At 34.6% G+C, this 20699-nt stretch overlaps 3 protein-coding genes and 1 long non-coding RNA gene across 5 annotated transcripts; 2 read left to right on the top strand and 2 right to left on the bottom strand.

The window, feature by feature from the left end:
* The first annotated feature begins 3093 nt into the window (after nt 1–3093).
* LOC126762357 (peroxiredoxin-2) lies at nt 3094–4349 on the top strand. The gene is made up of 4 exons (XM_050479074.1): nt 3094–3282; nt 3366–3429; nt 3533–3674; nt 3735–4349. The coding sequence occupies exons 1-4, from the start codon at nt 3250–3252 to the stop codon at nt 4195–4197; spliced, it is 702 nt and encodes a 233-aa protein (XP_050335031.1). The 5' UTR covers nt 3094–3249; the 3' UTR covers nt 4198–4349.
* Nucleotides 4350–4353: 4 nt separating this feature from the next.
* Nucleotides 4354–12385, bottom strand: LOC126762294 (splicing factor 1). Of its 2 annotated transcripts, none has more exons than XM_050478970.1 (6): nt 12062–12385; nt 11355–12004; nt 7856–7987; nt 6899–6974; nt 5736–5888; nt 4354–5676 (listed from the first exon to the last, which is right to left on the bottom strand). In XM_050478970.1, the coding sequence occupies exons 1-6, from the start codon at nt 12247–12249 to the stop codon at nt 4506–4508; spliced, it is 2370 nt and encodes a 789-aa protein (XP_050334927.1). In that variant the 5' UTR covers nt 12250–12385; the 3' UTR covers nt 4354–4505. The 2 variants fall into 2 exon arrangements, with proteins under 2 accessions (XP_050334927.1, XP_050334936.1); XM_050478979.1 differs by having other exon boundaries at nt 11355–11998.
* Nucleotides 12386–12972: 587 nt separating this feature from the next.
* Nucleotides 12973–16116, top strand: LOC126758318 (nucleolar protein 14 homolog). The gene is made up of 4 exons (XM_050472554.1): nt 12973–13689; nt 13763–14260; nt 14318–15830; nt 15892–16116. Exons 1-4 carry the CDS (start codon nt 13179–13181, stop codon nt 15995–15997), a joined length of 2628 nt encoding a protein of 875 aa, XP_050328511.1. The 5' UTR covers nt 12973–13178; the 3' UTR covers nt 15998–16116.
* LOC126758328 (uncharacterized) lies at nt 15992–18114 on the bottom strand. The gene is made up of 2 exons (XR_007666843.1): nt 17966–18114; nt 15992–16883 (listed from the first exon to the last, which is right to left on the bottom strand). It is a non-coding gene; the product is annotated as an uncharacterized LOC126758328 (long non-coding RNA).
* Between the last annotated feature and the right edge of the window lie 2585 nt (nt 18115–20699).

Genomic DNA, 20699 nt, shown 5'->3' with positions numbered 1-20699 from the left:
AAAAGGTTAAAAATCTTTTCTTCAGATTATATTCTCTAACTAAAATTTTGAATATATTTTCAGGAACTGGTTAAATCAAACAAAGAGATCCAAAACTTTTTTAGACGCGTTGAATTGTATATCTCGAACAGCTCATCGTTCCATCTAATGCGGTATTCGCCGTGGCTAACGCGCAAAGGACCATAAATCTTTAGCAGAACTTTTCTCTCGAAATCTCGCAACGTCGACTCATCCGTTGTTGTCATCGTCCAAGACTCTGCACCATATAGCAAGACGGGAATTATGAGTGACTTATAGAGTTTGGTTTTTGTTTGTCGAGAGAGGACTTTGCTTCTCAATTGCCTACTCAGTCCGAAGTAGCACCTGTTGGCAAGAGTTATCCTGCGTTGGATTTCTAGGCTGACATTGTTGGTGGTGTTTACGCTGGTTCCAAAATAGACGAAATTATCTACAACTTCAAAGTTATGACTGTCAACAGTGACGTGAGAGCCAAGTCACGAGCGCGACGACTGTTTGTTTGATGACAGGATATATTTCGTCTTGCCCTCGTTCACTGCCAGACCCATTTATTTTGCTTCCTTGTCCAGTCTGGAGAAAGCAGAACTAACGGCGGTGGTGTTAAGGCCGATGATATCAATATCATCGGCATACGCCAGCAGCTGTACACTCTTATAGAAGATGGTACCTTCTCTATTTAGTTCTGCGGCTCGAACTATTTTCTCCAGAAGCAGGTTGAAAAGGTCGCACGGTAGGGAATCGCCTTGTCTGAAACTTCGTTTGGTATCGAACGGCTCGGAGAGGTCCTTCCCGATTCTGACGGAGCTTTTGGTGTTGCTCAACGTCAGCTTACACATTTTAATAATATGAGTGAAAAAGCAGTAAAAAAAGTGATTTATTAGAAAATAACAGCATTTACTACATACTATGTAGCGTTTCTAATTAGCTGTCAACAGCTGTATATAGAGTATCGATTTCTTATACGTTCACCTAAAAGAAAGATGAAATTATAAGAAATCGATGTTGTCAAACTCAAAAATTAGGTCAAATGTAAGTTGAATTGCTTTTTTGGTCACAATTTGTGAAATTTGTTTGGCCTTAATATAAGTACAATTAATCTATGTACGTATTTTTAGCAATTTCATCTGTAGAAAATTCAAATCCAAATCGTTTTAGAGTTCAAAGTAACTCAACCAAATCTTTGCAAATCGTTTTTTTACGGAGTCTTACCCATATTGGGTGAAATTCAATATTCCTGACATAAGTATTTATTTAGTAAGTTATCGTTCTTTTAAAAATTTATTATATAGTTATTACTTTTTATCACAATGTCTGAGTTTATATGTATTTCAAAATTTGAAGAGCTTCTAAAAACATAAAATATAATAAAATATAATATAATCAAAACAAAAAAAGTTGTATGTGAATGGGCCATAAGAATCAAAGGAAAATCCTTTAAATTGCTACACCTTTGCCATTGGGGAGAGCTCCTCTGCCAGCTGTTTGTTCTGATTGAGCTTTCATTTTAGAGGCGCCGGCGCAATCTCGAACAAATATCAAAAAGTGAAAATTTATCAAAAAGTTACTTAAAGTTATAAATTTTATGACATATCTCGGCAACAGACTGCCGCTTGCTTCGCTCTGCTTCAGACATTCGCTCTGAGAGAAAAGTTCAGTGTTAGCATATGTATGATTTCGTTCACAATGAGGCGAAGCAAAGCAAAGTGAAGCTAAATTTTAAAGTATGTTTGCAAATAATTGGAAGGAAGTTGTATGGTTTTGCTACGCTTTGCTTTAAAGCGCCCATACACGAGCACACAAGTGCGTTCGATCGGTATGTGTGCGCTTGCGGTTTATCGTGTATGGGCTTGTTCACGTCTTGTAAGAAAATTCCAAACAAAAGTATAAAACTTAAAATTTTATTAAAAATTGAATAAATAGTGGCTTTTGATCAAAAGAATTTTACTTTATGCTGTTTAAAAATATGTTAAAACTTGACTTTTCTTAATATTTTTTTTAGTTTAAATATAAGATAATTTTATGCCAATAAACTTTGCCCTAATTCCATACGACGTTTAGTTTTTTTTTCTATCCTGCCCGCCAATTAAGAATAATCGTAAAAATGAAAAACCGAGAAATCACGCTTCAAAGTTTTCGCTTTTTGCCTAAGCGCTCATATATATACATACATAGTGTAAGAAAAATAAAAGTTGGAATAACTTATTAACGAAATTTCATGAAATAGATAAAAATGCTACATTAGAAATAAATTCCAAGAAATGTTCCGCTTGCCTGTCGCACATGTTAACTCTGTGAAGAACGGACGCAAAATGGATTTGTGTGTCGTGTATGGGCAAACGAATTCATACCGATCGAACGCACTTGTGTGCTCGTGTATGGGCACTATTAGGCATTTGCTCTGAACAAAAATTTTGATGTATTCCTTTGGCAATATTACGATTCCTTTGGCGCCGCGATTTGATGGTACGGATGGATAGAGGATTGAAAAAAGTATAAGCATGTACCCTCTTCAGACTCATAATTTTCAAGATATTTCTTTTTAAAGTTCAAAAATTTATAAAAGTAATGCTCGTTATTTCACTATAGGGGTATTCGCTTGCTCTTGCAAGATTGCAGATTGCAAAAATACTACACCGATATATACAAGGGCACTTGAGCACCCATTGCAGAATCTAGTGATATATGAACGGCTGATTCGGTCAATTTGTTGTAAATGACTATTATGCATGGCTATTGTGAATTGGCGCACCCTCTGCATACATTTTTAACAAAAAAAAACTGTAACAAATCTTTATAATTTAAATAGAAATTATGAAATCTATTTAAAACTTACCTTCCTCAACAATTTAACGACGTAATATGTCTTTATGTAAAATGACAGCTAAAACAGGGTTGCAATTATATTTTTGCGTGACATTGCACGCAAATATACATGGGTTTTGGTATGACATATACCATTTGCTTTCTTGATGCTTTGTTAAAATATGATTGTCAATCAAAACAAAAAAAGTTGTATGTGAATGGGCCATAAGAATCAAAGGAAAATACTTTAAATTGCAACACCTTTGCCATTGGGGAGAGCTCCTCTGCCAGCTGTTTGTTCTGATTGAGCTTTCATTTTAGAGGCGCCGGCGCAATCTCGAACAAATATTAATAAGTTCGACAATAGTTGTGTATTAACGAATTCTACCAAAAAATTGAGATAAATAGAACTTAGCAGATAGCAACAAAATGTCGTTCCTGGCAAGGACGCTTTTCCGAAAAGTAAGTCCAATAATGTGAGGCAAAAATATACTAGATCGTTATTACGTAATTGCAATTATCTTATGTTTTTCTGGCGTGTTTAGCTTCCAACTTTATGCCAAAAGGCGGGTCGACAACAAATAGCTGCTAGCCGGCTTTTACATCAAAGTAAGATCTTCAAAAATTAAAATAAATTTGTATAAAATATATTTATAACTGAACAACTATTTCTGTAGCCTTATTTGTATTTACATACTTATGTATATTACAGCTGCTTCACTTCTAGCCGTCAAAGTGCAACGCCCCGCACCGGACTTTAAAGGTTTGGCCGTTGTGGGCAATGACTTTCAAGAAATAAAGCTTGCGGACTTCAGAGGAAAATACCTAGTTTTATTTTTTTACCCCTTGGACTTGTAAGCTCTTTGTTGAATTTTTGTTTCTCTTATGCAAAAATTAATTATTTTCTCTTTTAGTACTTTCGTTTGCCCTACTGAAATTATTGCATTTAGTGAACGCATCGAAGAATTTAAGAAATTAAATGCTGAGGTAGTTGGGGTATCTGTGGACTCACATTTCAGTCATTTGGTTTGGTGCAACTCCGATCGTAAAGATGGTGGGCTTGGTGGCCTAAGTTACCCTCTTCTTTCTGATTTAACAAAAAAGATTTCTAGTGATTATGACGTTCTATTAGATAATGAAGGTATTTCTTTACGTGGCACTTTTATTATTGATCCCAACGGTATCGTGCGTCAATATTCTATAAATGATTTACCAGTTGGCCGTTCAGTGGACGAAGTACTACGCCTCATAAAGGCATTCCAATTTGTCGATGAACACGGTGAGGTTTGTCCAGCAAATTGGCACCCAGATAAGAACCCAGACACAATCAAGCCAGACGTAGCTGATTCGAAGGAATATTTCAAAAAGCACGGATAAATATAATTTTTTTTTCATCGATTAAAATTCACTACTGCAATTTATAATTGTGTAGTCAGGCGAAACAAAAAAAAATTAAAGATGTATGAAGTCCTGTACAGCTAAGTTGAGCATAGCTTTATTTGGTGAATAAAATAAACTTAGTAAAACTACCACTTTGCATTTTAAAACTTTATATATTTATGATAATATATATTTAGGGATTACGGAACAGTTTGCCAAATATTTAATTTTCAAAGCGAAATCTGTTAAAGCAATTGACGCGTTTTTAAATTAGTTTTAACAATGCTGTCTCTTTATGGAAAAATTCAATTAGATGGTGGCGGTGGTGGTGGCGGTTGATTTAAAGCAGGCATTCCAGGCGGTGGTGGCGCACAAGGAGGTGGTGGTGGAACACATGGTGGCGCTGGCATGAAACTAGCACCCCACCCACCGAACCCTGGTGGCATCATACCTCCCGGAGTTGGTGGTGTCCAAGGAGGCAAAGGTGCTTGGGTGCCGGGAGGCGGAGGAAGCAGTGGGGGCATTGGACCGGTTCCCGGTGGAGGTGGTGGTAATGATGCGCCTGGTATTGGTGGTGGTGGTAACGATTCGTTACCAGGTGGCGGTGGCGGTGCACTAATCCATGGCGGCGGAATTAAAGGAGGCATTGGACCAGCTGAACCACCCCAAGCTGGAGGAATAGGGGGAGGCGGTGGCCCAGTGGGAATTATCGGTACAGTCGATGGGGCCGGTTGGGCAATTGTGGGTGGTGGCGCTTGAATCGTTAATGTTTGCGCTGGCTTCTTATCAAATAGACTATAACCGCGATTTAAGTGCACCTGCGCTAAAGGATCGACACTTGCTTTCTGTGCACTTGGTGGTGGTCCCTCGCCCAGTTCGGCCATTAAACTCATGTACTCTTCATCAATTTTCGCTTGCGAGTCCTCAGTAGTTGCTTCTCCAGCGGCCCCTGGTCTTTTGCTACGACAATCCTTTGATATGTGACCTGCTCCACCACAGGAAGTGCAAACGATACTGTTTGTCACATTGGGTTTGTCCGGACACAACCATGACTTATGCTCGCTTGAACCACAATTTGTGCAACGTGGACAATCAGTTTCGCGTAAAGTACCATTCAATTGTGCCAATTCTCGGAGTTGCATACGTCGCAAATCATTGTGACCTTCTGGAACCTCAATTCCTTGACGAATAACATCCTTTATCTTATCCACAGCTTTTTTCACTGCCTCTGGATTAGGTGCAGTAATGAATGCATGTAAAGGCTCATCTTCACCTGGTAAGGGTTGGCCATCCTTTCGACCGACTTTCCCTTCTTTTACGGAACCTTTGCCTCGAATTATGATCTTAGCTCCTGTTTCCTTCTCCATGGCTTTCAAAGTATTTCCACGTGGACCAATCAGCAAACCAACAAAATTTATGTCTGGGTGTTGTTCTTGTGGTATCAAGACTTTGTCGCTAACGCGTGTTACAGGCGGCCTACGAAAAAAATTTAATACTACAAAATACTCAGTAAATATATTTATTTCGTATATTACTTGTAATCTGCTGGAGGTTTGAACTCCGGATTAACGCTTTGCATTTTCTGTATCAATTGATGACGACGTTCTTCCAACCGTTTGCGGAAACGAAACTCTCGTGTATTCAACCGTTTGCCATCGGAACTATAAATTGGTTCAGGTGATGGTGACCTGTGAAAGATACAAATAAAAATTGGTTCCTTTTTAATTGCAATGTTTAGTAGAATAGCTGAAGGCGCACAATTATTACGTATGAAGTTGTTCATGTAGTTGAAAAATAATAATTATAGGCTGTATTATCATATTTATATATATAACTTAACCTAAGTTCCTATACATATTCTGAAAATTAATTTTGCATTATTGGAATAAAGAACCGTCTGGATACGTTTCACTCTTGCTGGGGGTAAAAGAGAAAAATTTTAATTAATAGCGTATATTAATTATTAACTTTGACCGATGCACAGCGCCATATTTTACCCCGATTTAATTCAGAAATCGTGATTAAATAATCGTTCATGAGCCTCGATGGAATTTAATCTTTTGGCTTTACTGTCTTATTCTCCTCATAGCCATGAAAAAGAAAATTAGTCTTTATTAGTAGGAATCGATTTAAGTAAATTGAAATTAAAATAAAACTATTATCAATGTCTTAGCTATAATTCCCATTCATAATTAAATCACAAAACTTACAAAAAAAAACTTATTTCTGACGAGTGTACGGGATAGATTTACCTACCGGCGGCTTATTTTTTATTTAGCTACATATGCAAATAAATGTATGTATATCGTAGTAAATATAATTTGAATTTGAGGAAGAAAAACTATTTAGGAGTAATTTAACATCCAAATAACATTAAAATATTCTCCTAGTTTTTATGTATTTCTCAAAAATATTTGAATTATGAAATATATAATAAATCTATCTTTTATGGAACAATTTCGTTCAAGAGATTGAAAAAATATGCCCGAATCCCTAGTTCAAATTGACACGAATATTATCTATATTATCCAACATTTTGGTAATGCTTTATATTAATAAAGCATTACTTAAACCTGATTATTTTTCAATCATAGAGGATGGTCCCCATAGATGTCATAGCGCGAAGTTGAAGCTTCCTGCTAGGCTGCACATGTATTAGAAAGCAACTGTGAGTGATTGTGTACAAAGCAATTCAAACCTTTCTTCTGGATTTTGCGGTATTCCCAGGTCTCCGGTGCGCAATTTGCGGCTGATTTCTTCGATTTCTAGTTGAACTGCAATTAAAACGGATTAGAAAAAAGAGAGAGAATTGAGGCATGCCTCAATATTAGTAGACGTTAAAATGATTTACTTGGAAATTTCAGTAACTGTATATAAAGACAAAGTAAGGATAAATTATTTATTAGATTTTTGTATAAAACTGTGTATATGCGGATTGTTCCGATGTTTCATATGGTTTTGGTTATATTTGGCCATTAGTCAGCTACCGCAAAAATTGCCTAATGCCACTCAGGACACAAGCGTAGTTTCTTCCTTTAGGAATACTTACATATTTCTTGGTAAAACTAATAAAATTTTATAATTATTCGTGAATTCAACAATGTTATTAGAGCACAAATTATAAGTTTCAATTTACTATGAAGATACTACTTCAAATTTCCACGTGTTTTAAGTTAAGATAGCAATTTTTCGCTTCTCGTAATGGTAAGTCTGATATGATCCGTGCATCCTGTGCATACGGACGGGAGTTGGCTGTTAAACCTTAAAATTTGTCAAAAAACTGATTAGCATAACAACATCTGCTTAAGAAAAGTATTTACTTAAAGTATATATTCCAACTAAACCCAAACACGATGGCCGTATACGGATATGAATTCTTTTGTAGTTTCCTTTAAAGTAAACAATATGTTAATAAAGGGCTGTATAAAAGAATAGATAATTTGAAAATTGATTCTCGGCTGCCGTTGACTGCTATCTCGACGCTTATCTGGCTAGGCGCAATCAGGGTACGTTTATATGGAGATCGATGAAATTTTCCTGTTTATCTCTATGATTATTTTTAGTGTAACTTCATACTTAAAGCTAGAACTATTCACAAAGTGTCTAAATTTGCTTAATTCTACGTTATTAAAAAATGCATTTATTTTAACGTTACCTAAATATGCCTCTTGTTGTGCAGAGTCCAGAGTTGGGGGCAAGATTGTTGGCATACCAGGTATAAATGTCTTGTCATTTTCAGTACCTCCCCACCTTGATCTTTTACGTCGTTTGCGATCACTCCCGTCTTCTAAAATAGAAAAAATAAAAACATATTAGGATTTTAATCCCAAACAAAATACAAAAAAATTACAATACATGCAATAAAATGACGTTTTAATAATATAAACAGAAAACAAAATGAAATTTTATGTTGGCGTAGCACAAATTGAGGAATAAGCCTTCGTAAAATTCCACTGGATACGCTAAACCCAAATTCATCATTTATTTCAGACATAATCTCTAGGAAAAATTTAAAAGGATCTTTCTCATGTTGGCTCTATCAACGTGTTTCCGTTGTTTTTCGTGTAGGAGCTTTGCTTATTTTTTATTTTTCAGCAATACTAATATTATAAATGCGATTGTTACGCTTTCACGCAAAAACTACTTAACCGATCGTCAAGCTTTGTACATATACTCCTGAAGGTATTAGAAGTAAAATAGGGTACTTTATATTAAAAAAAAAAAAATTTAAAAAAGATAAAAAAATTGTTTGTCAAAAAATCGTAAAATTTAGCTACTTCGCCATATAGCATTACAGTAATGAAGTTTCAACCATGAATACTGTAATACCGTCCCACTGTATTACCGGCGGTGACGACAATATCTAATTCAATTGAATATACATACATACATAGTTTCAACTGTTTCTAATTTTTCTATATTTATTGTTATTTTCTTCTGTCGTTACATGCAGTATAAAACTATTCAAATTTTTGAGGTAATCCGTAATTTTTGTGGTTAGCTGTTACTTTATTATTTTAGATCTTACTCGCTGATGTTAATTCTTGCTCTGCTTTTCTTAGAAAATGCGTCGGAAGCTGAAATCTGGTCTAGCCAAAAATTCATTGCGGGTGCCGCAAAAGTTGCACGAAATCAAGAAACTTCGGCTCACGCAGAGCTGAGAAGACAACAACAAGCAGAGCGACAAAGAGTTTTGAGAGCAGCTGAAACGCCTCTTCAGGCACGAGTTCGTTTAGAAAGACAAGCTGCACTGCAGACAATTAGAAGAGCGATAGAAACACCAGAACAATCGCAGGCGAGAAGAATTCATAATGCAGACATGCAGACCACGCTCCGCCGAAATTTCATTCGTAATGATTGGGCTGTGTTTAAAGGTACTGGGTTTCAATATGATCCTTCAATTGAATATCATAATCATCCATTGATTGTTATTGGCTCAATGAATATAAAATATCAGTACTGCGATGCTTTTAAATGGAAGGATGAAGCTGCTGGAACGTGATGTTCCGGTGGTAAAGTTTCACTACTTGGCGAAAACTTTATTATTCAATGTTACAGATGAGTCAAAATAATTTCTAAGTAATTTCCGTCAAACCCAGTGATCCGCAGTGATTCAGAGGGGGACACCAGCAGAAGAAATTCAAGCGTCCATTAAATCGTCAAGCTTATGGTCGACAGTGCATCTTCATAATGACGTGGATTTAGACTTTACGCAGAAATTTTGTTGAAAATTGGTGATGGTTGTTTAGATGTTGGCGTTGAAGGCTACATATTACTGTCAAGACAATTTTCTAATTTAGTAGAAAGTGATGTGGACCTCATTGCTAATGTTTTTCCGGAATTGCAACAAAATTAGTGTAGTGATCAGTGGTTGTGTGCAAGAGCAATATTAGCACTAAGAAATTAAATTGTTAATAGGATAAACACTGACATTTTAAAAGTGGTTCAAGGAGAAATGTAGGAATATTTGTCAATGGATACAATTATAGATACGAAACTAAGTTCTTCATATCCTGTGGAGTTTTTAAATTCACTTGAACTATCTGGTGTGCCGTCAGATAAACTTCAATTGAAACTAAATGTACCAGTAACGATTATGCGAAATCTAGATGCTCCTAAGCTATGTAATGGAACAAAGCTTCGGATAACAAAATTGGGACAGAACATACTTGGTGCTACTATTTTAACAGGTGTCGATAAGGGAAATAATGTTATAATACCTCGGATACCAATTATTCACACTGACCTTCCATTCCAATTCAAAAGGGTTTAGTTTCCCGTCAAGCTTAGCTTTGCTGTTACTATAAGCAAGGCACAAGGACAAACATTACAGGTAGCAGGAGTGCATTTAAAAAACCCATGCATTAAAATGTTAAAATTTCATTGTCTGTAGTAATTTTTAAAAATTGTTGATCTCAGCCAAGCAATAACATTTAGTTATCATATTGACTCATTTCTATTATTATACCCTTACCCTTTATCTTTCATACTTATTAAATGGCTCCACTGCCGGCGAAGCCGCGGATAAAAAGCTAGTATACCATAATTTGGTTATCTGAGTTGTATTTTTGCCTTTTGTGTAGATCAAAAATCATTTTCTTTTTTCCAGAGCACTTTGCAAATTTAAACCCGTTTTTATACACTTGCAACCAGTTGCTACAGAGTATTATAGTTTTGTTCTTCTAACGGTTGTACGTATCACATTAAACTAAGCGAGTTATATTTAAGGTTATGTATATATAAATGATCAGGATGACGAGAAAAGTTAAAATCTGGTTGACTATCTCGATGAAACTTGGTATGTGGGTTTCTTAGTACAAAAAAAAAATCGAGTTCGAGTCGATATAGTTTAATTTTATTTAGCAGCTACAGTTAAAACATATTTTTTCATGATTGCTAATTAATAATTAATATTTTAATAATTAACCAAATGTGTGTCCAATCCATTTTGGTTAGTATACGATTGTAAGCAGCATGATAACAGCACCATCTTACCGTTATAAGTTATGGAAGTCAAGGCATATACTAAAGTAAGAAATTATTGCAATGCGCTTATTTGATTAAACTAAATACTGATTCGAATAATTTTTTTAAACTGTGTTATTTCGCTGTCCACGACTAGCTGCCAAGCAAACTGACCGATCAAACTCAAGTCCGTGTATGGAAAACTTTTTTTGACAATGTAACTTTACGAAATAAGTTAATTTAATAATTATAACTACGATATAGCTTTCATACAAACGATCGATCAAAATCAAGTTCTTGTATGGAAACCTTTTTCATTTGACAAGATAAAAGTATCTGCACGAAAATTGGGATACATATATTACTGTCCAAAGCAGAGTTTCAATATTCAAAAAAATGGTTCTGATTAGACTACTAGCAAATAACTGTTACCATTTTTACAAGAAATATATGAGTAAATAGTATAGCTTCGGGTTTTTCTTGCATGGTATTAATTTGAGTACAAGTAATAAGCAGAGAACAGTGATGAAGTAATTTATTTCATTCCAGTAAAAAAAGAAAATTATTATTTGCAGCAAAACATGGTACATTTGTCTTCATACTATTGATTATCTACCTTATACTAATTCTACGGTGTACTTCGTTAAACAATGATATAATAACTTTAATAATTAAGATAGGCCACTTACGTGAATTTTCAGAAGGTCCATTGCTGCAGGAATCATTACTATTGGAACATTGAAATAGAGCAGCAAAATTTTTGGTTGAAGTTGTACTATTCATCAATTCTTGAATAGTCTGGGTTAAATCAAATCCCTTTTCACGGGACTCCTCTTTTATTGTGTCCATGCGATGGTCTCGCCCGCTACGAAAGTCCGAATCCACAGCATTTCCTTGACTATGTTCACGTTCCCTGCTGCTACGATCATGCCTACGACTTTCATAACTATGGCTTCTCGACCTCCCTCTTCGATTACTATCCTGAAGCCGATCACGTCTATCAGAACGACTATGTGAACGGCGTTTCCTTCGACTATCATAATCGTTACTTCGTGATCGACTACGACGCGAGTGGCTTCTAGAATTACTTCGACGAGAACGAGAGTTTCGATCCCTGTCATGTTCATAGTGTTCCCTTTTACGATCACGATCTCTTTCTCTATCACGTTCATGATCCCGGTCCCTATTGCGATCTCGATCCCTCTCTCTCTTATGGCGATCTTTTTCACGATTTTCATGGTGGCGATCCCAATCACGGTCTTTACTTTCCTTTTCATAGTGGCGATCCCGATCGCGATCTTTACTTTCCCGTTCGCGATAACGATCCCGAGATCTATCCCTTTTAAAAAATATATATAAATAATATAATAAGATACAAAATTATATAAAAACTTACCTTTTCTTTTTATCTCGTTCTCGTCCTTTATCCTTATCTCTAACATCGCGGCTATAATGGTCTTTTGAACTGGAACGGGAACGCTCTGAATTGTCATGCTTTGCACGGTAATCACGTTCGCCATAGCCATTATCGGTCTGAGGCGGATGCATTTCTCCGACATTCGAATGCGGAGGTGTTTCACTCATAATCACACTCCAATTAAACAAGATTACAATTTGAAACAGAAATTATATATTTTCAAATTTGTTATTATGCTTTTGTCACAAAACAAACCCGAAAGAAGTTTAACGCTATGAAAATTTGTCCGATTTTCCGCACACCTTCGAAATTAATATAAGAATATTAGATTTCGAACTCAGAGTTGATATATAAATTTAATATATTAAATATTGCCAGATTGGTCAAATTGTAAAAATGCGCATAATGCCTGAACTTCTGCAAATCCAGCAACGCGATATTTATTGATCCTTTGGTGTATAAGCAATATTGATGGACTTAGTACATTTTGTAACGTAAATTCGGAATACGGAGGATCAACGTAATTAAAATAATTAAAAATCGAAAGAATTTTAGCATTTTCAAAAACCTGGTGAATTTATCATAAGGATTTCTGCAACTTTTTCTTCCAAAGCTGAATTTTAACAAACCAATAAAATAATTGTTTGTTAATAAATACTGGAGAGGTAAAAATTGACCTGGTATTTTGAATCGCGATCTATCAATTCTCAGTATGGATCACGATCCAATTATCACAATAAATAAAGAATGTGTGGCAGGCGTCATTATTGAGTGAAAGAAACAAAATCAAGAACTTTTTATTTTGTGATTATGTCGTTGTCATTTATTTCAATATCAAAAAGTAATACTTAAGAAAAAAATTAAAAAAACATAAAGTCTTAAATTTTAACCAATTTATTATTGACATACCATCTAATATGCAATTCAAGAATCATCAGTTTTGCTCATTACGGCAGTCACCACTAATGTAGGATACAACTCTGTATTGATTCCACGTGCGAGTGTTTAAATAAAAATTATATTTCCTTGATTCATTCCTCATTCTCCTAAAATAATTAATTTTTCAATATATTCTTCACATTTCATAATTAAAGTTATGGCAAAAGTAAAGAAAAACAAAAAAGCACTAGCGGATCAAGTATACTCGAAAAAAACCAATGGAGCAAAACAAGCAAACCCTTTTGCATCAGCTAAACCGGCAACATCAAATCGGCTAAATCCATTTGAGGTACATGTAAACAAAGAAAAGTTTCAAATTCTGGGACGCATTTGCAAGCATGATAAAGGTTTACCTGGTGTATCACGCGCGAAAGCCGTTAGGAAACGTAAAGAAACACTTGCTGTTGAATATCAAAATAAGCACAAAACCAACAAATTTCGTGACCAAAGAATAGGCAGATTTCAGAACAGTGATCAATTGAGTGAAGATGTTATAAATGCACGTTTTGTGGCAGCAAGAGTAGAGCAGCTCAAACAAAGTAAAGCGTCCAGGTTTAACTTAAATGACGATGATATTTTGACACATCGAGGTCAAACATTAGAGGAGATCGAACATTTTCGAGACGAACGTTCTGACGATGAAGATTTGGAGGATGATAAATTAAATGGTTTGTTTAATGTACATATCTTTATATAAAATAATATATTAAATTAATTAACATAATTCTAAATTATTTATAGCTGAGTTCACTGGAGCTGCTCATTTTGGTGGAGACTCCGAACTGTCAAAAGATCGGCAGTCGGCGATAGAAGATATGATAGCAGAACAAAAACGAAAGAAATTGGAAATAGCTAAAGAAAAAGACGAAATATATAGCTTAACAGAAAAATTAGATTCAAATTACAAAGAGTTACTCGGATTAGTGGATAAATTATCTAAAAAAGAGATGCTTGAAAAGTCTAAACCAGATGATTATGATAAGGCTTTGAAGGAAATGATTTTTGAACCTAGGGGAGCAGTTTCTGATAAACTTTTGTCCGAAGAAGATTTAGCTAAGCAAGAAAGAAAGAGATTAGAAGAATTGGAAAAAGAGCGACTAAAACGAATGCATGGAGACGGAGAAATCGTCGATGTTAATATAAAACAGACTGAACATCGTTCAGCCGATGCGCTAGATGATGGTTATTTCGGTTATTCGGTCGAAGAAGAAGATGAAACGTTAGCATATACTCTAGATGGTTCGTAAGTTATTGGAATTAAAATTTCAACTTGTTTATTTGTTACACCTTTTATAGGTGAGTTGGGAACGAAATTGATGGAAAATGTTTCCAAGGGATTGGAGGAAGAATCGGTCGAACTCGGCGAAAATGAGGAAGAGAGTGAAGATGACAAAGATGATGAAAACTCAGAAGAGGAATCAGAATATGAAAATGACTCCAATAAAGAAGAAAATGACGATGATAATTTAAGTGACTTGAAAGTAACTGACTCCGAATCTGAAAGAGGAGATCTTGAAAAAAATGTGCATTCAAAAAAAAATGTACACATTAAAACTGCTGAAAGTAAAAATGACAATATGCCGAATGCACAAATTAGTGAAAATGATGACTTACCATATATGATGGATATTCCTGATAATTACGAGGGTTTCAATAAATTGCTGTATAAGCGTAAACCGGAGGAACAGGGTATCATTATTGAGCGCCTTATAAAATGTAATCATCCAAAGCTAGATGGAATAAACAACAGGGATAATATTAGCAAACTGTTCGACTTCCTTTTGCAGTATGTAAATGAATTATTTGCTGACGCTACTCAAGACGACATACAAATACAATTCAAAATATTGGATATTCTCAATCCTCATATGTACGATCTAGTCCAAATGATACCAGATAAACTGTCAAATACGTTGTTGGACGTTATCAAAGAAAAATACAATAATTATATAAAGAATATTAAATTGTTTCCTCCACTAGAGACGCTTATATTTTTAAAGCTTGTATCAAATTACTGCAGCACATCAGACTTTCGACACGCAGTAGTTACACCCTGTTATATTTTTATACAACATGTCTTATCGAAGGCACGTATAAGGACGAGGCAGGAGGTAGCAGGTGGTTTATTTTTGGTAACAATTTGTTTTGAATTTTCTCGTTTGTCAAAACGTTTTTTACCAGCAGCATTGAATTTTTTACTTGGCATTGTATATTTGAGTATACCAAAACGACCTGTCGAAGTGTTACGAATTGTGCCACCATTTCAGAGTACAGGACCGATGAGCAAACTTTTGGCTATTGCTGAAATTGAAGAGAAAGAGATATTAATTGAGGAGTTATTGAAATCAGACGACTTAGTTTTGACTACATTTTCCATTGACTTTAAAATTCGTGCTTTGAATATAGCACTGAGACTAATAAAAGACATTATTTCTAATCTCGAAGAAAATATTGGTTCGAACTATTTTGCAATACCCATTTTGGAGTTATTTGATCGCGTACATTTAGATATATATCCCGAATTCGTGCACACGAATTTCAAAGCAGCCAAATCGGTATTAGAAAGGGTTTCTAAGAAAAAATTAACTAAAATTGTACCGCCTGAAAAGAAACCCAAAGCACTACGACTTCTTGAGCCGCGAATTGAAGTAATTTACGATGACAAACGTCGTCCACGATTAACGAAGGATAAAGAGGAAAGGGTCAAATTGGTACATAAATTACGTCGTGAAACTAAAGGTGCTATAAGAGAAATCAGAAGAGACACTGAGTTCTTACAAAAGATGCGTATAGAACAACAAATTCAAAGGTATGTATTAGAGTTGACATTCATATATTAGAGTTGGATTTTACATGCTTAAAATTTTCAGTGACATGGAGCGCAAAGAGAAGGTGAAACGTATTTATCAAGAAGCTTCGATTCAACAAGGTGAACTTAACGAGCTAGATCGTATTAAAAAGAAAAGGAAGTTCTAGATAATCTAAAATTTATTGTACATAGACTATTTTTTATTTAATGTATTTAATTTTATAATTGAGTTACGGTTTACATGAAGTCACAGTTAAGCGAATAAAAAATTAGATTCTTTTAATAACGCTGTTTATTATGAGATAGATATCAATACATATCTTTTTCTACAACAGCGCGCCAGTCGTTCTGTTTGACGCCAATAAGAGATTCCAAGTGCGGGTATTGCGTCAAATATTTTCAGAGCTGGAGTTGGACGACATGACCTAGAGAGCGTAGCCGCTGTCTCTTAATTCGCTAAACTATGTTAATGTGGTCGTATATAACGTACAGCTCATCGTTACATCGCTTGCGATACTCGCCGTTGCCAATGCGCAAAGGACCATACATCTTCCGCAGAATCTTTCTCTCGGAAACTCGTAACGTCGACTCATCAGATGTCATCGTCCATGCCTCTGTTCCATATAGCAGAACGGGAATAATGAGTGACTTATAGAGTTCGGTTTTTGTTTGTCAATTGTCTACTCAGTCCGATGTAGCACCTGCTGGCAAAAGTTATTCTGTGTTATATTTCCAGGCTGACATTGTTGGTGGTATTTATACTGGTTCCAAGATAGACGAAATTATCTACGACTTCAAAGTTATGACTGTCAACAGTATCGTGAGAGCTTGTAGCGAGTGCGACGACTGTTTGTTTGATTACAGGAGCCCTTGTTCACTGCCAGACCCATTTGCTTTGCTTCGTTTGGTATCGAACGGCTCGGAGAGGTCCTTCCCGATCTTGACGGAGTTTTTGGTGTTGCTCAACGTCAGCTTACACAGCCGTATTAGTTTTGTGGAAAAAGAAAAGTTCACCACCTGGCAACCGTTCGCGCAGATATTCTTCGGCATGTACTGAAAGAAAATACGAATAATACAAAATTAATTAGACAAATATATTGAATTCAAGAATATTTATAAAATCAGTCATTCCCTCATTAAAGAGAAGATTAAATTAAAATAAAATTGATTATTATTAAATATTAAAAATTATTTTTTTTTATGTTTCTTTATTAGGTGTATAATAGTTAAATAAATAGTTGAAATGACATGTAAGAAAACAAGGTCCTGTACGATGTCCACGATTGCGGCCACAATTGTGGTCTAAAACAAACATTTTTGTTATTTTTGAAATTCGACAAAATGGCGGCGGTTTGAACAAAAGTGATCGAATTGTCCCTTTTTTCGACAATTTTTCGTGGCAAAAAAAAAAAAGCTAAATAGCGCGATAGCGAACGACGTTAAAAATGTTCTCTCCAAATTGGAAATAGTCATCTTCAAAACTTTTCTATTGAGAGTGGAAACCGTTTTGAAAAACAGAATTATGAGAAGTATTGAGGAGTCGCTGCGTTCCCACTCTGTTCTCTTTCTACAAGAAATGCTGTAGCGACCGTAATAATTTGAATTTCTATTTCAAAACTTGAGAGAATGCTTGTTACACTGTATACTATCCGATAATGCAACATAACATAAAAATTGATTTCTCGAAAATTTCACACTGAGATGATCCCTTAACCAATATATATGTAAATGTTTTTAAAATTGGCTTCCTGTACAAATTTATTCGAATATATGTATGTATGTATGAATGTCTCTCTATATAGCAAATAGAATATTCGAAAAAACTACAAAACCGAAATCTTCTTAACCCCAAACACTCCATCATTGACCAATAACATTCTAAATATTTCATATTACAAAAAAAAACAAATTTATTCATAAGAATCTCCCGCATTTCTTTACGCCTGGTCAACCACAACTGGTTGGCATATTGAATTCCTCCTCGCAAAAGCTCGAGGATGACAAAAATTAAGTTTAAATAAACAAAATGTAGTAAAATTGAACACACAGACAATATTTTCTTACTCCTAATCAAACTTTATACTCTTTTTATACTCCTGCAACATGTTGCTACACAGTATAATAGTTTTCCTCACCTAACCACCGTTATCGCTAGAAATGATCGAGTTAGACGAGTTAAATTCCGGTTGTCTGTCCGTTGTCTCGTCGTCTGTCTGTCTATCTGTGCTTGCGAAAACTTGAATGGATAATACATATGTATAACTATCTATCGAATATGTGGGCCTCAGTACCTACAGTTGACTTTTGACCTAAAAAATGTGTGAGATATATAATTGAAATTCATAGATAACACCGGTCAACACGATTTTCAGGTCTAACATTTACATGTTAAATTTTAGTGTCTCCTGTGACAAAAATAAGGAAAATTTTTTTTTTCCGATTAAAGTTTGCTTTCGTAGAAATTAGAGCAATTTTTCCATTTTTAAACAGAAATGACTGATTTTTATATTTTTTCTACAATTTCACTATAGAGTATAATTAGAAAACTTTTTTTAGATACAAGAGTCGTTTTTATTCAAGATGTGTGATAAACAATAACATCGGTCATCAAATTTTTTACTTCTAACTTTAATAAATTCACCGCAAATAAAACAAAATGAATCAACATCATTTTTACACTGACTTGATGCCATTTTTTATCTGAGTAATACACTAATATTGTTGTTACAGCTATAATAAACAGGTTAACATTCACTACTGTGCCTCTTACAAATAATAATACTGTTTACTTTCGGGTTAATCAAAGTACTGCCATCTTTGATTTGTGAAATAAATTAAAATATACTTATCGATGTAGATCAGCCCAAAGCAAACTTAAAGAACTAAAGATTAATATTTAAGTGTTTTTCAATGTCTAGAATCATAATTCAAGCATGAGAACAGAAACCCCAAAAAAAATATTTTTTTTGTTGACCGGTGTAATTCTTTCTTGATAAAAGTAAGTCTGTGTGTCCAAACTAAGTTCAATCGGGTCATTACTTCGCTTGGCCCCCATATACCTAATATAAAGATTTTGGAAGTTCCGGTGATTTTTGATTGTAATTATTTGAGGTACCTTGATGAAAGCCTAGGAGCATTTTATTAGTCTGTGCCGTATTAACTGCACCCCCAATATAAGCCAAGAGGATACCAAATTTTTGTGTAATTAATTCACAATTTCTCCAGCACCTAAAGGAATTTACCGGTCTTTAATCTTTGCAAGTTGCAAGAGGTAGATATAGGGTTACATATATGTAAGTATATACAGTTTATTTTATTGCTATAAATACATTATATTTATGTGAAATACTGAAAATAATGTATTCCTATTCCAAAAACGAATGATGTTATTTGAAAGCAATATGGTAATTCTAACAATTCTATAAAAAGATTTTTTTCTAACGGCACTATTCCTACTACTCGTATTGTGGGTAGTAAGCGAAATGCTCTGCGAATGAAGATATCGAAACAAAACCGCACAAATAGTGCGTTCATTTATTCCATTTCTCAACCAAAAATGGTCGAAATCGGAAAATAAATTTTCAAACCCCACATACTGAATATGTAGACCTCAGAAACTATGCCTGACTTTATATCGAAAATATCGGTCAATCGGAAAAATTAAAAGATTTCTTGATAATCGAGTTAATATTTTCATTAGCTCCCGTATACCTAATATTTCATATTTCAAGCTTGTGAGTTATCTAGATTGAATTCAGAGAGTCTCTCTATGTCTGTCTTGTTGCAGTTGTCTTTGTCTATAAGGGATTATATCCACTTGCAAGTTGGAAAAAACACTATTTTGTGAATTTTGTTTTGAGAGGCGTTTTATTGAAAAAATTAAGTGTACATTTACAGAATTTATTTATTTTAATAATACTTGATGCCGTAGCCGATCTTCAGAAGCACCTTTCGAAATTTCTGCTTAAAATTAGCTCTAATCCTAAAACCAAAAAACAAATATTACTGTAGATCGATCGAAGGACTAGTCAAAATTTTGATTGATAAAAAATTCCTAAAAAATATGTCGAAAATGTGTTTAAACGGCGATATATGGTATACCGGATCAACTTCAACAAATCGAGATTATTCTTCAATATACATACATATGTATGAAAATTCCATATACCTATATTAGACAAGTATGAAAGGGAAAAGTTCAGGTGTAACCGACCATTTAATACTTGTGCAACTTACAAGATCAAAGCTATGGAAATACCTTCAGATGTAAAAATCAACTATAGGATCGGAATCGAAGCAATTTCATATTTATATAAACTCATACACTGACCGACAAATTGGGCAGAAGGTTTGTTAGAAAAACGAATATCAATATATCGTCACCTGAAATGCAAAATAACGTAACAACATTTTCGGAAATTTACAGTGGCATGAATGAAACACGAAATAAAATGGAACATGAGTGAAACAAAATTTTAATATTGATTAAAACTAGTTTATATTTGATCGGAGAACCAGAAAATGTTGACCATAAGTAATATTATGTATGTAATTTGAAGTAGTGAAGCGTAATCAATAAGACATTCAATTTCGAATTTTTTGATGATACGTTATTTTGAATTTCCGGTGACGATATGTAGTATTTGGGGGTTGCGGCTAGTATCGACTCGATTTATATACATATGTATTAGCTATTATCATGACACATTCTAAAGAACTTTCTTGGGTTTTATTAAAGTACCTCATATTCAATCACCAATTATATGGAGCAAAGTCACCCGGATGTTCCAAAATCCTGGTAATATTTATATGTTGGCTAAGTCAAGCTTTCGCCCAATTATATCTATTTTAAGCACAAAGATATACTGT

This window comes from Bactrocera neohumeralis, chromosome 2 (assembly GCF_024586455.1).
Source record: "Bactrocera neohumeralis isolate Rockhampton chromosome 2, APGP_CSIRO_Bneo_wtdbg2-racon-allhic-juicebox.fasta_v2, whole genome shotgun sequence".
In the NCBI taxonomy this organism is placed as follows: Eukaryota; Metazoa; Arthropoda; class Insecta; order Diptera; family Tephritidae; genus Bactrocera; species Bactrocera neohumeralis.
Note: the sequence above shows the minus strand (reverse complement) of the source record. Positions and strands in the feature narration are given on the sequence as shown.